General features: G+C 36.9%; 1 protein-coding gene across 3 annotated transcripts in view; it reads left to right on the forward strand.

Annotated features, from left to right (window-relative positions):
• fz2 (frizzled 2) overlaps positions 1–14,587 on the forward strand; it is a 424,525-nt gene extending 409,938 nt beyond the window's left edge. For all 3 annotated transcript variants that reach the window (XM_069846042.1, XM_069846043.1, XM_069846044.1), the window contains 2 exons: positions 3,853–4,133; positions 7,400–14,587. In XM_069846042.1, the coding sequence (XP_069702143.1) occupies positions 3,853–4,133; positions 7,400–8,258 (1,140 nt within the window). In that variant the 3' untranslated portion in view covers positions 8,259–14,587. The remainder of the gene's footprint in view (positions 1–3,852; positions 4,134–7,399) is intronic.
• The last annotated feature ends 3,377 nt before the right edge of the window (positions 14,588–17,964 follow it).

Raw genomic sequence — 17,964 nt, forward strand, 5'->3', positions numbered from 1 at the left:
ATATTTGAACATGGGGAACAAACTCACGTTGTTGATATTTGAACATGGGGAACCAACTCGCGTTGATATTTGAGCATGGGGAACCAACTCACGTTGATATTTGAACATGGGGAACCAACTCACGTTGTTGATATTTGAACATGGGGAACCAACTCACGTTGATATTTGAACATAGGGAACCAACTCACGTTGTTGATATTTGAACATGGGGAACCAACTCGCGTTGATATTTGAACATGGGGAACCAACTCACGTTGTTGATATTTGAACATGGGGAACCAACTCACGTTGTTGATATTTGAACATGGGGAACAAACTCACTTTGATATTTGAACATAGGGAACCAACTCACGTTGTTGATATTTGAACATGCGGAACCAACTCACGTTGTTGATATTTGAACATGGGGAACCAACTCACGTTGTTGATATTTGAACATGGAGAACCAACTCACGTTGTTGATATTTGAACATGGGGAACCAACTCACGTTGTTGATATTTGAACATGGGGAACCAACTCGCGTTGATATTTGAACATGGGGAACCAACTCACGTTGATATTTGAACATAGGGAACCAACTCACGTTGTTGATATTTGAACATGGGGAACCAACTCGCGTTGATATTTGAACATGGGGAACCAACTCACATTGATATTTGAACATGGGGAACCAACTCACGTTGTTGATATTTGAACATGGGGAACCAACTCACGTTGTTGATATTTGAACATGGGGAACCAACTCACGTTGTTGATATTTGAACATGGGGAACCAACTCACGTTGTTGATATTTGAACATAGGGAACCAACTCACGTTGATATTTGAACATAGGGAACCAACTCACGTTGTTGATATTTGAACATGGGGAACCAACTCGCGTTGATATTTGAACATGGGGAACCAACTCACGTTGATGTTTGAACATGGGGAACCAACTCACGTTGTTGATATTTGAACATGGGGAACCAACTCACGTTGTTGATATTTGAACATGGGGAACCAACTCACGTTGTTGATATTTGAACATGGGGAACCAACTCACGTCGTTGATATTTGAACATGGGGAACCAACTCAGGTTGTTGATATTTGAACAGGGGGAACCAACTCACGTTGTTGATATTTGAACACGGGGAACCAACTCACGTTGTTGATATTTGAACATGGGGAACCAACTCACGTTGTTGATATTTGAACACGGGGAACCAACTCACGTTGTTGATATTTGAAAATGGGGAACCAACTCACGTTGTTGATATTTGAACATGGGGAACCAACTCACGTTGTTGATATTTGAACATGGGGAACCAACTCACGTTGTTGATATTTGAACACGGGGAACCAACTCACGTTGTTGATATTTGAACATGGGGAACCAACTCACGTTGTTGATATTTGAACATGGGGAACCAACTCACGTTGTTGATTTTTGAACATGGGGAACCAACTCACGTTGTTGATATTTGAACATGGGGAACCAACTCACGTTGTTGATATTTGAACATTGGGAACCAACTCACGTTGTTGATATTTGAACATGGGGAACAAACTCGCGTTGATATTTGAACATGGGGAACCAACTCACGTTGTTGATATTTGAACATAGGGAACCAACTCACGTTGATATTTGAACATAGGGAACCAACTCACGTTGTTGATATTTGAACATGGGGAACCAACTCGCGTTGATATTTGAACATGGGGAACCAACTCACGTTGATGTTTGAACATGGGGAACCAACTCACGTCGTTGATATTTGAACATGGGGAACCAACTCACGTTGTTGATATTTGAACATGGGGAACAAACTCACGTTGTTGATATTTGAACATGGGGAACCAACTCGCGTTGATATTTGAGCATGGGGAACCAACTCACGTTGATATTTGAACATGGGGAACCAACTCACGTTGTTGATATTTGAACATGGGGAACCAACTCACGTTGATATTTGAACATAGGGAACCAACTCACGTTGTTGATATTTGAACATGGGGAACCAACTCGCGTTGATATTTGAACATGGGGAACCAACTCACGTTGTTGATATTTGAACATGGGGAACCAACTCACGTTGTTGATATTTGAACATGGGGAACCAACTCATGTTGTTGATATTTGAACATGGGGAACAAACTCGCGTTGATATTTGAACATGGGGAACCAACTCACGTTGTTGATATTTGAACATAGGGAACCAACTCACGTTGATATTTGAACATAGGGAACCAACTCACGTTGTTGATATTTGAACATGGGGAACCAACTCGCGTTGATATTTGAACATGGGGAACCAACTCACGTTGATGTTTGAACATGGGGAACCAACTCACGTCGTTGATATTTGAACATGGGGAACCGACTCACGTTGTTGATATTTGAACATGGGGAACAAACTCACGTTGTTGATATTTGAACATGGGGAACCAACTCGCGTTGATATTTGAGCATGGGGAACCAACTCACGTTGATATTTGAACATGGGGAACCAACTCACGTTGTTGATATTTGAACATGGGGAACCAACTCACGTTGATATTTGAACATAGGGAACCAACTCACGTTGTTGATATTTGAACATGGGGAACCAACTCGCGTTGATATTTGAACATGGGGAACCAACTCACGTTGTTGATATTTGAACATGGGGAACCAACTCACGTTGTTGATATTTGAACATGGGGAACAAACTCACTTTGATATTTGAACATAGGGAACCAACTCACGTTGTTGATATTTGAACATGCGGAACCAACTCACGTTGTTGATATTTGAACATGGGGAACCAACTCACGTTGTTGATATTTGAACATGGAGAACCAACTCACGTTGTTGATATTTGAACATGGGGAACCAACTCACGTTGTTGATATTTGAACATGGGGAACCAACTCGCGTTGATATTTGAACATGGGGAACCAACTCACGTTGATATTTGAACATAGGGAACCAACTCACGTTGTTGATATTTGAACATGGGGAACCAACTCGCGTTGATATTTGAACATGGGGAACCAACTCACATTGATATTTGAACATGGGGAACCAACTCACGTTGTTGATATTTGAACATGGGGAACCAACTCACGTTGTTGATATTTGAACATGGGGAACCAACTCACGTTGTTGATATTTAAACATGGGGAACCAACTCACGTTGTTGATATTTGAACATAGGGAACCAACTCACGTTGATATTTGAACATAGGGAACCAACTCACGTTGTTGATATTTGAACATGGGGAACCAACTCGCGTTGATATTTGAACATGGGGAACCAACTCACGTTGATATTTGAACATGGGGAACCAACTCACGTTGTTGATATTTGAACATGGGGAACCAACTCACGTTGTTGATATTTGAACATGGGGAACCAACTCACGTTGTTGATATTTGAACATGGGGAACCAACTCACGTTGTTGATATTTGAACATGGGGAACCAACTCACGTTGTTGATATTTGAACATGGGGAACCAACTCACGTTGTTGATATTTTGTTTGGGAACCAACTGCAGAACAGCGGGGTCCTTCAAGGGCTGTGGAGCCACGGATTATTATTATTATTATTATTATTATTATTATTATTATTATTATTATTATTATTATTAGTAGTAGTAGTAGTAGTAGTAGTAGTAGTAGTAGTAGTCGTAGTCGTAGTAGTAGTAGTAGTAGTAGTAGTAGTAGAAGAAGTAGTAGTGGTAGTAGCATATTCTTTAGTATCATCTCATCTTCTGCTAACAACGCCATATCATCAGCAAATCTTATGCACTTTATTCTTCTCTCTCCTACTATCACTCCTTCCATGTTCTGAAAACAGTTCTTCACGCATGTTGTTAATATTGCAGGTGTGGATAGCGCTGTGGTCGGGTCTGTGCTTCGTGTCCACCCTGATGACGCTGACCACGTTCCTCATCGACACGGAGCGTTTCAAGTACCCTGAGAGGCCCATCGTGTTCCTGTCGGCTTGCTACTTCATGGTCAGCATCGGCTACCTCGTACGGGTCATCCTTGGCCACGAAGCGGTCGCCTGCGTGGACGACATGATTCGCTACAGCTCTACCGGGCCCGAGGCCTGCACTATGGTCTTCCTGCTCGTCTACTTCTTCGGCATGGCTTCCTCAATATGGTGAGGGCACAGTTGACGTTATAACTAGAGACAGGCAAAATATGAGATTCCATATTCTAAACCAGGCCTGCAGAACTCGCAAGTAGGTGAAATATGATGTCAGCCTCACTCCACTTCTATTGGCGATGATTGACTTCCGCCGCGAGAATGAATGTTGATGCAGCCGAGCGTAACTAGAACGCCGTGAACGCACAGGTAGAAAAGGTGGGTGGGGTAAGAAAGGGGAGAAAAGAAGTCGTTCTGAAGAGCTACAGTTCTGCAGGTCTGTTCTAAACCTATACATCAATCCTTCTATAGAGGATTCCACTTTAAGAAAACAGCATTGAACATATGGAGGCTGTTCCAGCAACTATTTATAAGAATTTTTCTTGAGAACTGGGAATTAATTAGTTTCATTCAATTCATAGAACATAATTTCATTGAGAACTAGATCGATTTTGTGTGCTAAAATTTTGTTACATCTCTAAAATTACAGTATAATATATTTAATTTACGAATAACTGGGTAACAGCTAAATTGATGGAATAGTCTTCCGCTCTCTTGCCGAAACTGTCCGCTGAAAAACTTAACAGAGAAGTAGGGGTGGTATAGTTGAGGCTAAGATTTCACACTGTTAAAACAGCAAAACAACAAAGGCATTATGTATGTATCTTAGGTTCTTGTTTGATTATAGTGTGAAGTTAATAACGGAAAAAGTGTGCTGTACATAATCCTAAATTTGTATTGTAAGCACTTCTTAACATTTTTAATAACGAAAAACGTGTGCTGCACATAATCTTAATTTTGTATTATAAGCGCTCCGTAATATTTAATAACGTAAAACGTGTGCTGCAAATAATCTTAAATTTGTATGTAGGTAAGTATATATTAACAGTACAATTGGGTATACATCCGGTGGCACTGATATATAATATACAATAATGCCATTATAATTCTACAATAATTACAGCAATAAAAGAAAAATAAAATAAAATAAACCTAAAGTTATTTCTAACTATAAATAAACAGATGCAATAAACCTAGGACTATAAATAAAAACTAGTCTATAATAACGCCTACAATAAGCAAAAGTAAACCTAACTTATAAGTACTTCTATTTCACCCAACTATTACCAATTTAAGTAATTACATATCACCTTAATTAATTACAATTCAACTTAATTAAATATCATCTTAATTAATTACATATCCCCTTAATTTATTTACATATCAACTAAATTACATATCATCTTAATTAATTACATATAAACTTAATTAATTACATATCAACTTAACTAATTACATGACACAACTTACACTGCACCTACAATTACATTTTCAGTCTAATCTTCTCAACCTTTCCTTAAATGTATTGATTTTGAGAGAACCACCCTGAAAGATTGCCGCAGGTAAGCTGTTCCAGTCTACTATTGTGCGGTTAACAGAGGAAAATTTTGCCACGTCCGTTCTTTGTTTTCTACATTTAAACTTCCTAATATGATCTGCCCTGCCTAAGTATGATGGTGTTGCTAATCTAGCATTGATGTCGGTCCATACTTTGTGTCCCATTTGTGGCTTAAACAATGCAGTGAGTCTGGTTTTTCGTCGCCTTGATTTGAGAGATTCCCACCCTAAGTCTTTTACTATCTCTTCACCATGTCCCTTTCCCATTTTGACATATTTTGTTGCCTTGCGTTGGACCTTTTCTATTGAATCGATTTGGTTTTGTCTGTACGGATCCCAATCTTGTTCCATATTCCATAATTGGGCGAACAAGGGTTTTGTACGCTAATTCTTTTGACCTTCGGTTAGATTTCTTCAGAATACGCATAGAGAAATGTAGTGCTTTCCAGGCTTTCCTTGTGGTATTAGTGACTTGTTCCTCCCAACCCAGTTTGTTACTTAAATATATACCTAGGTATTTACAAGTGTTCACTTGTGGCACCGATGTACCATTCAGCAGATATCTGAGAGAAATTTCTTTATGGGTTCTACAGAAGGATATTGACTTACTTTTACTGACATTGATTTTCATTTTATTTTCTGTCGTCCAGGTTTCAATAACGTTAAGATCGTTTTGTAAGGCGGCGATATCGGATTCGTCATTAATTTGTCTATGTATTATACAGTCGACCGCGAATAACTTTATCTGAGACTAGTATTTCTATTTATGTCGTTTATATATAAGAAACAATAGAGGTACAAGGACCGCCCCTTGAGGCACGCCTGATGTTGCATTTCCTAGTTCCGATATTTCTTTTCCTAGTCTGACCTTTTGGGTTCTGTTCTCTAAGAATTTATTTATCCATCTTACTACTTGATTATCTACTGGAAGCCTGCTTAGTTTCTCTAAAAGTTTTTCGTGAGGCACTACGTCGAAAGCTTTAGCGAAATCGATCACAATTCCATCTATTCTTCCCCCCCCCCCTATCAACTTCATCGGATTAAGGATGTGATTTGACTTTCGCAAGTGTATCCTGGTCTGAAGCCGTGTTGATTTTTGTTCAGCCACTCGTTATTTTCTAAAATGTTGCGAATATACTGTGTTATTAGATGTTCCATTATTGTGCAGATAACTGATGTGAGACTGACAGGTCTGTAATTGTTTGCATCGCATTTGTCTCCTGCTTTATATATGGGGATTATGATAATCGATTTCCAGTCGGCCTTCGTTGTTTTGTCTCGTATTCTTTTGCAAACAAGGCCTTTCCATCAGTGCATTAATCAGTTTTATTCTAACATATTTTCTTTCGTCCACTCCATTATTTCGAACAATTTACAGCCAACACAAGGATCGTATAAAAATGATCAAAATATGCGCCACAAAATCGGAAGTTAGTTGTTGCTATGGAAACTGTACAAACTTTACCGAACTGTACCGACGCTGCACGAGGAAGTGAATTGTCTTGACATGTTCTCCATTGCTGCTGAAAAACATGCCAGCATGTTATAAGTGTTAACTTAAACATACTCAGTCAACATGTAAAGTCAAATGAGACTTGAAATACCCATATACATGTCAAATTCAACATATTATATTTAACATCTTATTGTTAAGTGTTTAATAGTTGAGACGAGACTTAAGAAAGTACCGTATACTATGAAAATAAGAAAAATAGACAACTCTAATGTAATTCTTCGGAACATAAATTTTCAAATTTCGCAGAGGAAATATTACTCTTGACAATTTTTTAGAAATAAAATCAACATGGTCTGCCCAGGTAAGTGTGCTGTCCACAGTAATACCAAGAAGAGATTAATAAAGTGGAATGTTGGTCGGCCCGCAGGTGGGTTGTGCTGTCCTTCACGTGGTTTCTGGCGGCGGGGCTGAAGTGGGGCAACGAGGCCATCGCTGGATACTCGCAGTACTTCCACCTGGCGGCGTGGCTCATCCCCACGGTCAAGTCCGTGGCCGTCCTCATCACCTCCGCCGTGGACGGCGACCCGGTCGCCGGCATCTGCTACGTGGGCAACCAGAACACGGACAACCTGCGAGGCTTCGTCCTCGCGCCCCTCGTAGTGTACCTTCTAGTCGGAACGTCCTTTCTTCTCGGGGGATTCGTGTCCTTATTCCGCATTCGTAATGTAATTAAACAGCAGGGCGGCATCGGAGGTCGAAGTAAAGCCGACAAGTTAGAGAAGTTAATGATAAGGATCGGGATTTTCAGTGTTCTGTACACGGTGCCGGCCACGGTGGTGATAGGCTGCTACCTGTACGAGACGACGCTGTACGCGGAGTGGATGAAGCCGCTGGTGTGTCCGTGTGAGGCGGTGGGATCTCGCTCGAGGTTGCGACCTCTGTACTCAGTCCTCATGCTCAAATACTTCATGGCGCTCGCCGTAGGCATCACGTCGGGGGTGTGGATCTGGTCGGGCAAGACGCTGGACTCGTGGCGGCGGCTGTCCCGGCGGCTGTACGGGGGCGGCGGCGAGCCGGGGGCCGTGCTCATCAACCCCACCGCCGGCAAGCAGCGCGCCGCCGTCAAGCAGCACTACGTGACGTCGGCGGGCGCCGCGCCCAGCAGCACCCTGCTGTCGGGGCCCCACATCGCGGCGGCGGCCCCCGGCAGCCTGCAGTCCTCGAGCCAGCACCACTTCCACCACCACCAGCAGCAGCAGCAGAGTCAGCCGCTGAGCCACGTATGACAGCAGCGCCCTGCCTCCTCGGACTGCACGCTGGAGGACGACGAGCGCGGCGTCAAGGTGGTGGTGGCAGCCTCCGAGGGCCTCAGCAACTACGGACCGGTGTAGTGCAGTGCTCTTTCTTTCTCTACTTACGTATTCAGTTTAATTTCTGCCCAGTCATCGGTCAAACAATCCCGGAAGGGAGGACGTTATGAATGACACGGCAGTAAAAGAAATGGAATAAGGAATTGAATAAGATAATGGGAAAAGGGCGAGGTATATAAGAATGAACTGGCCATTTGAAATTCAAATTCATCCGTCTTCTCAATCAAATGCACAAATGAAGTGAAAAAGTTTACATTCTCCTGCCAGAACGAGATAAAATAATAGAAGTGGGGGACTTACTGATCAAAGCAGCGAGGGAACATATAATGCGATTTCCATTCATTTGCAGCAGGGAAGTTATTTCAGAAAGAAGTTAATGCAGTTTTATATTTGGCAGACTACTGTCTGTCGACTTTAATTCACGATTTCCATTATCCAAGCTTTGAGCGTTCAAATTTGTTCGTCAGATAAATAATGCATTACAGTTTTAATTTACAGTTATATTTTTGATATTGAAGAATACATTTGAATTTCAAGATTGAGTACTTTAAATATGAACTTATCCAAATCTAAATTCTGCCAAATGGGCATCTGTTTTTCACAATTTACTAGTTAATATATTAAATTATTAGTTTATATATTAATCATTTCCTCAGTTTGTATGCTTCATTTTACATTCTTTAAAGAATAGATAAAATATGGAACTCCTGATAAGGGAAGGGTTTCGGTTCGAACAGGAATTTTTGGTTAAAAATGTGTACAGAGGCTTACCTCACAATGGTGATGAAGACCGTAAAAGCATTCATTTGTGTAACTGTCCGTTTGGTTGGTATTGGTCAATATACTTCTTTAAAAATGTACATGAGGATTCTCTATAAAATGCATGAAACAGCATGGAGCAGAGCAATAAGCACAACACGCAGAAGCAACACCTGAACAATCTTCTGAACCACACTCCAGTGCTCAAAAATCAAATGCCACCTGGATTACATTTTTGAAGTCCGAGACTTGTTCAGGATTCACGTAACCAGCTAACTGCCAGGAATATTGAAGCATGGGGCGGTATACTGGAGCAGACAACTGGTTATGAATAACAGAGTGCATTTTCATTATAAACACTCGATTTCCCAAGTTAAGTTCTGGATTCTCAGAAAGAGTCCTTATGCAATCTGTTATCCTCCGAGCATATATTTTGTATTGCCTAAGGAAATAGATATTCAGAGGCTGGATATATTTAGTTTTTTTCAGGTGGAATGATCATACATGCCATGTCCTAGGCTTGGAATGATTCATTTATTAAGGCTGCGTCCTTGTGCGCATTCAGTGACTCACACAACAGTATATACTTTTGATTAGCTGCAATATTTTCAGACAGAACGTTGGAGAAAAACGTTCTTAAATGGGCATTAGACATTTTACCACTCGCACTAGTTTCTAGGCTAGGCTAGGCTTACGGGTAAGGTGTCCCATTCCCTTAACTTGTGCAGTACTCTCCCCACCCCTCAACTTGTGCAGTACTCTCCCCACACCTCAACTTGTACAGTGCTCTAACAGACAAACCACACATTACACAAACGAATGCTTTTGGAAGCTTTACAGAGATGTAAAGATGGGCCTCTATACAAATTTTGGATACGAAATTCCTGTTCGAGCCGAAACCCTTCCCTTGTGAGTGATAGTACACTGACGTTCAAAGATACCTGACCCTACTAATCGAAAGTGATCGATAATTTGTTGGTGTAAGTGTGGCTTCTTTGTTATTCTATGAATAGATGGCGAAGAAAATAGTCAGTTTTGCCAATCGTACATAAATCTACCCGCATTCAATTTTTCATACCACTCTACTGATTGTAAAGCAACACTGAGTTTAGCTGGAAACTGTTGATATTGTCAATTATGAGAATAATGTATACTTAATCTACATAATCATTTTCCCAGACATTTTTAACCGCCCCAATAATGGTGCCACCTATTGAGAGCTAGCGGAACTCTTTCGAAATTTGTCATTTTTGTATATCTTTGGTTCTGACTTATCCCGTGGTTAGAAAGAACGCTTACACGATCATAAAATCGTAGGTCAGATATCTTTGAACGTTAGTGTACATATAACACGCTTCAATGTCGACAGATGTGCAATGATTTACTGCAATAAAGAAAACACTCCAAATTCATTTAATTAAACATTTAAGGGGAGTTTGAACATAGATTTTCTGTTTCCAAATTTCTAACGTATTATCTCTGAGGACGAGACGAAGTGTTTAGTTTATTTTATGTTAACTTACATGACTTTTTCAAGGCTTAGTTGTAATCGATGTAATCAAAAAGCATTATTATCCTTAACAAAGTAAACAACATAAGCACAGTCCTATTTATTTAAACAATATATTCTTTGTCCAGTTTTTTATTTCTGAAGGTTCATAAGTAATTTATGAGATGCCTTTCTTCGCAGTGTCATAAAATTTAAACCATTGCGACTGGGCACTTGGGAATTACTTGGAAGAATTTTATAGCAAAAAAGGAATGTCAGGCGGACAGAACAGTAAAGTTATACGCCCTGTACAAGAAAGAAATCGCATTGTATGTTGTAACGATCAGTCCTAACATCAACCCATAAAAAGTTATAACTCCTGGCATAAATGTCTCCTCCGTTTCCCCAACCAGTAGCGTTTGATATTTTCCTCAAGGGACACAGTGAAATATCAACGCGAATTTTATACGTAATAAACTGGATGCAAGAGATTTTAATTCTCGTTGTGTGTTGATAAATTAATGTTGGTACCACTGTATATTACCTTTCTCTGTGTTGCTATACATGTATGTGTACGTGTTCATAACCACAGTTCACATCTTCAGTTGGGGCGAAGTTGGTCTATTTTGATTTTGATATGTTCTGTATAACAACAAAACGATATTTATATCAAAAGAAACTATAACAAAAATTTAAATACCCGATACCTAATCGTATGGAATGTAAATATATAATTGTAACTTATTTTACTTACAGAATGTAATTCTGATTGAATATTCAGTTTTATTCTCAAGAGTACAAATCAAATTTACTGGAGATAAGGAGTCGTTATGCAGGGACATCATTTTATTTTTACTAACATTTATAATATTAACCTGGCTATACCTTTCGATTAACGGTTGAGAACCAGAAACACCGTTTGCTACCCCCTTCCACGACTGAAGTTCGATGATACTGGCGTAAAATACAAACAAATGACTTTACTAGATTCTGATTGAATATTCAATTTTATTCTCAAGAGTACAAATGAAATTTACTGGAGGTAAAGAATCGTTATACAGGGACATCATTTTATTTTTACTAACATTTCTAATATTAACCTCGCTATACCTTTAGATTAACGGTTGAGAACCGGAAACACCGTTTGCTACCCCCTTCCACGACTGAAGTTCGATGATACAGGCGTAAAATACAAACAAATCAATGTACTCGATATAGGAGGGAAGAAAAGTAGTTCATCCATTTACGTAAACTAGGAAATATCGCGATTTTGAGTTTGATAATTTTCATTATGTTTTGTTTAATCAAAATACAGTACTGTATTAATAATAAGTGTTTTTACTCACGAACTGAGCTATCCATTCGGACGTATTCATTATGCAGTGTGTATTATATTGTGTACAGCACATCAGCGTACAATGCAGAGAATGAAGTTGAATCGAAAAATAATCATAATATGGGTATTTAAACAATGTATGAAAATGGTGGCCGTTCATATTATCGCACTATAGACTATTGTACCGAATTCCAATTACCAGTTTCGTCCTTCGTACTAGTAACTCATGTTGAAATAGGCCTAATTCTGTACCTACTCTATAAAAGAATAGCCTACCTTACGTACTGTAAATTTAATCTTCACTTCTACCAGATCCGAAAAGATAAAATTATTCAGACATGGTCTCTACTGTCCGCCCAAGTGGTTTTGTCGTAGGAAGGGGATAAATCACTTGACAGTTAATTATTTAACGAGGCCCTTTTATTTAAGTTGTTTTAAACAGTTGTATAATATTACGTAGGTGTCCAATGCCTAACATAAATTAATGTTTTCAGAAAATAGCTAAGACAGCCCAGCCACTAGCCTTTACAGAGGGGGGAGCAGAAGCGGGTGAGGGAAACCGGGATGCGTCGTAGGAAAATGGACGACAGTACATGTGCGAAAATATGATTCAATATTGAAACCTCTTTCGTCATTGGAAAACGGAAACACGTTTCTGGAACGTACTATACTCACTAACTCAGTACTGTTTATTAGGCGATTCTGACTGCATACACGGCATTGGTTCTGTGTGGAGTGCGGTTGGAAGTTTACTAGTAGAGGGAGTGGGAGTGAAGTACATTCAAAAACTCAGGTACAATAAAAATCGAAGTAAAAATAAAATGATGTCCCTGTTGTTCTACAGAGACATCTGAAGGAGCCTATTTCCTTCCTTCTACATAAATCTTTCTATAGTGAAAATGTATTACTTTTGACTTTTCACCTCCATGTAATTTATTTATGGATGCAAAATGCACATTTTCAACAAAGTAATCAACTCTTATTTCTGAAGAAAAGAAATAAACCATGAACAGTTATTAAATAGCTTTATAAATTGTGACAGGGTTACTAAGCTAGTCATGGTACTGATTAGTCATGGATTTCAATGTGCCAGATTTGTTCTTGTTGAAAGTTTTTTACCACTGTACTCAGCACATTTCTTACACTTATTTATCTCTCTAAATTATATCCGTCAGCATATATAAAATTCACCATTCGCCAGCTCAAATTCAGAAAATAAGAAAGTATAATTATCCCCATAATGTCCAGATGACTTCATTCCTTTGCTACAAAAGTTGCTCATAATACTAAGGAATCAAGTAAGTAACTCACCTTTAGCAAGTCCATGAACATTGATTGATGTCTCTTGAGGAGACTCGGTAGTCTGTGAAATAAGTGAAATTTTATTACTCTTCAATTTTTGAATCTATCAATTTTTTACAGCATACACACAATATTTTCAGGTATATTTTGCGTTTTAGATTATATTTATACCTCATATACTTGATTTTATAAAAAAATTTAAAGCTGAAAAATATTAATAAAATTAAATCTAAGTTAAAAACAAGAGTAATTTAGGAACATTTTTCTCAGAAACAACTGGAGCTAAGAGGCTGAAATTTTGTATACTCCTATTGCATATGGTCCTGAAGAAGCATGGCCACTTTCATATAGTTATCAAAATTATTGTGGATTTTACAGCCAGAAAAATATGAAAAAGTATGACAATCTTTTAATAATTTTTTTCAGGATGGAATTTTTTTTCTATTGAACGATTATTCATAATGTGATCAATCGAGCGCCAAATATAGCCAACTGCATTGGAAATATGCTTGAATTTTTAGGAACTTGCAGTGAAAATTGTTTCTGGGAAAAATGTTCTTAAAATACCTATGTTTTTAACTTAAATTTAATTATTTCCAAGTTTAAAATGTTTTATAAAATCAAGTATAAGAGGTAGAAAGATAGTCTAAATACCAAAATATACCTTTAAATATTGAGTGTATGCTGTCAAAATTGTAAATTGATATATTCAAAAGGTGAAGAATAATAGCAAAGTTTCTTCACTCGTACGCAACAGCCATATGCTCAGACTACCTAGTCCCCTTAACATAAAATATTAACTATATTTTTTGACCGATCGTGTTTTTAACAACCTTACCGACGTTCTTGTTAGGCCTTGTAAGTTAAACGTACAATACACGTGCGGTAAGTAAATAACAAATGAATAACACCTATCGACAAATACAAATAATAACAAACGGCGATCACACATCCAAAAATAAACTACTTATTTAAATTAAAAATGATTAATAATAATTTATTTTTTTATTAAGATCGGCCAAAAAACAGTGTGTAATACATGTGTGTAAAGTGTATTACAGAAACTCGGAAAATGAAAAGACTAGACTTCGTTTCGTATCGCAATATATTACTATGTATAACAGAACATGTTAAGATTAATAAAGACCATTGCCACAACTTCCAGTGAGTTGTGTTCTCAGCAATTTTTAAAATAATTTTATATGAAACGTTCTTTAAAGTCTATAAAAATTGACCGTTCATGAAGTTAAGTCCTTTTCTTCTTGTAGGACCAGTTAATTTCTGTAGACGTAATTTGTTTAAAGTGTAATTATTAAATATAACTTATTTAATGTTGAGTAAAAGCCATGTTAAGTTGCATGTGTATAGTATGTATAAAGAGCAAGCGCATCTGAGTTGATGAAGGGAAATTTATTGTTCAGACGTTTTTAAAATTAAAGCTTCACAGATAATTCGTCTTCTGAATGAATTGGTTATTGCATTTCTTTACAGTACAGAGCACGACACAAAACTGGTTGTATATTAGTACATTATGCAACGAGCCTATAATGGTAGTAATTAAGACGCGAGTATGTTTATGAAACGAGCCCAAGCGAGTTTCATAATTTTCATACGAGCGTCTTAATTACCATTATAGTCAAGTTTCATACGACTTTTTATGCTCGACCATATTTCTAACTTGAAATTATTCATAAGTATTCGTGTTATTCTTATCTGACTGAGGAGCGGAACTGACCTTGTGCAATACCTCGTAAATTGTGAGATGTGCGCAGACGCGAAAGTATTGATTTTTTCCGAGAAACAAATGTCGACATTGACCTTGATATAATCTAGAGACTAAATTAAACAATCTTGATATAACCTTGAAATTGAATTAGACATTACTTTGTCTAATCTCGCGCTAGTTGTCTTTCGATTGCATATCCGAGAATAATCGATACTTGCGCTTTCATATTGCTACAAAGATATTTTCTGATTGGTGGAACACCTGAACTTTAATGAATAGGCGTACTTTAATGAGGTCCATTAAAGGGTTGCTACCAGATGTATAATTACTACATTTCGGCGTGGTCGAGCATAAAATATTAATTAAACCTTTTTCACTATTCTCTTAAATTGTGTTGCACACCGAAATAATAGAAATAGCGTTAATATTGGAATTACGTAACACTATCTGATAAAAAGGCTATCCGTGTAATACAAGTTTAGTCGTACAATTGTATAACCTAGGGCTACATAGCTTTTATAGCAGGACTCTTATCTTTTTATCTGTCTCGAACATTGCTCTTGAATTATATTCTTTAATTCTTATATTGCAATGTGCATAATAATTTTATTCTACCAGAAAATGTAAAATTTTCTGTACTCTGTGTGCAAACAATTCAATTTTCACTGCAGGTATAAACTTTGAGTTTTTCATAGAAAGTACTTAAAAATATGCACAAATTAAGTGCCTTAATTCGGTTTTATTCTCTTTTTCTACCATTTATAATAATTCTAAGTTTAATACTACAGATTTCAGTTAGTAAACTTTACATAAATCACACTTGGACGTTAGCTTAAATTAGCAACCAGTTTTGATACGAAAAAATAAAGTTAATACAAGTGTTTCTCAGCCTATTAATTGCTATGTACAGAAGATGAATTGCAGTTCCCAAACATAAAACATATTAAAATTTAATTGCCATGAAATGTAATTAAAAACGTGTAAGTAATGTGATATAGACGATTAAATATTATGAGATTGCATATTATACGCTAAAATGACGTTTTTAAAGTATTTTGATATTGAAGAAACAGATCAAATATCTGGTGTCATAAGAATATTCCGAGAGAACAAAATTTCTAATTAAAATTAATGTTTCTCATCGACTTTCTTAAACGTTGTTCCACTTGACAAATTTACAACGTAAACATTAACAATTAACACTTCAAAGGAGCATTCGATAGAAGTATCTAACCCATTTATCTGAAAGATAATGTTTTTGTACAGAGCATAACACACAATGTTGTCAAAGCACAGATCTAATTCAACACAACCAGCACTATAAGCCGGCATAAGGTCGTCAGATTAGTAAGTTAACGTACTGTCTTATGTATTCATATTACCTGAACTAAAAACATTAATTCATTTTCCGTTTATTGCTTCGGCTCTGCGTATCACACTGAGATATATTCTGTTTGTTGGTAATGCACTGTAGGCTTATATTCAGACCTCGGATTTTTAGGCTCGAATAGGATAGGTTGCAACAATTTTATATAAAAATCCCTAAATGTATGCAACACGAGAAACTCTCGAGAGATGATATTGCCTAAAGAAAGTATGTTTCAGCCTACGCTAAGCGAACCTAAAAATCCGAGGTCTACTTATATTCATATGCTGCGCAAACGCTCTGTTAACTAAATGTATTAATGTAATTTTTATCACCAGCTAGTGAACATTTTACATTTTAAAAGGTTATAATTTTTTTTTTTGTTTTAAAGATCACGATTTCCGTTAATAGAATGCTATGTTATTTAAATTGTATGACTGTAGGTCTGATAAAAACACGCTGTAGTAAATGAAAGTATACCAATGCGAAACTTATTTCAATTTCATAACATTATAAAAAAATATTAGAACTCCGTTTATTTCTTCAAATTAGTATAACGCCATGGAAATTTAAAGAACAATCATAAAATTACAAACAATATTAAAATAAAACTACAAGAAGCAATTTTAATGGATTTACAAGGAAGAATAATTCTTATTATGTGCGATATTAATCTAAAATCCAAACATATTACATGATCGTCTCATTAGACTGTGAGAATTCAGAATCATTTCATTTCATACGTTGATAAATATTATTAACAGACCAATGTACTATAAAGGGAAGTATTTTTCGTATGATCTGTCGGTTGCTAATAAACAAAAGTCAGAGACTTTTCACGTCACTTTTTCTACTTAACCAAAAAACATTGGATTAAAGTACGAAGTTAGCAAATTTGGTAAATATGATAGCCTAAGTTTTAATTACTTCGCACATAACTTAAATGTCCTGCCTATTTTAATATATGAATGATGAATGATGCAAGGCAAAATCTAGTTCTATTTTCCACATTTCGCCATTATGAAGAGTTCAACAGTTTATCAGCATCGCAACTATTACGTCACTAGTCTTTCTCGTGAGACATTTTAAACGTTGATATTATATAAAGGCTGAACCGTAAGTAATGTCGATTATTCTTTGAGATACTTCAAACCTAAACGTTTAATACCATTTTGCTCGTTTTTGCTTCCTTTTAGAGACAAAAATGGTTTTATACGATGCATTTCACAGCGTGTTTTTGGAAAACCATTGGTTTAATTCCCAATATGCTCAGTTATTAAGAGATCAGTGTATTATGATTATAAATTATAAAAAGAATTTTAGTTTTGTTCTTTAAATGTGCAGACATTTGATCAGAACAAAATGTAACATTTTAAAATTCCTTTTTAGAACGGAAAATTACATTTGTTCGCATCAAATTTCTGCACATTTAAAGGACAAAAGTAAAATTCTTTCAATCACTTACTATCATAATACACTTCTCTCTTAAATTGACTGGGCATATTGGGAATTAAATGAATAGCTTTCCCAAAACACGCTATGAAATATTTCGTATAAAACAATTTTTATCTCGAAAAGTAAGCACAGACGAGCAAATTTATATTAGACTTTTTTGTTTAAAATATCTCAAAGAATAACCCTATG

Source organism: Periplaneta americana, chromosome 14 (assembly GCF_040183065.1).
Source record: "Periplaneta americana isolate PAMFEO1 chromosome 14, P.americana_PAMFEO1_priV1, whole genome shotgun sequence".
NCBI lineage: Eukaryota > Metazoa > Arthropoda > Insecta > Blattodea > Blattidae > Periplaneta > Periplaneta americana.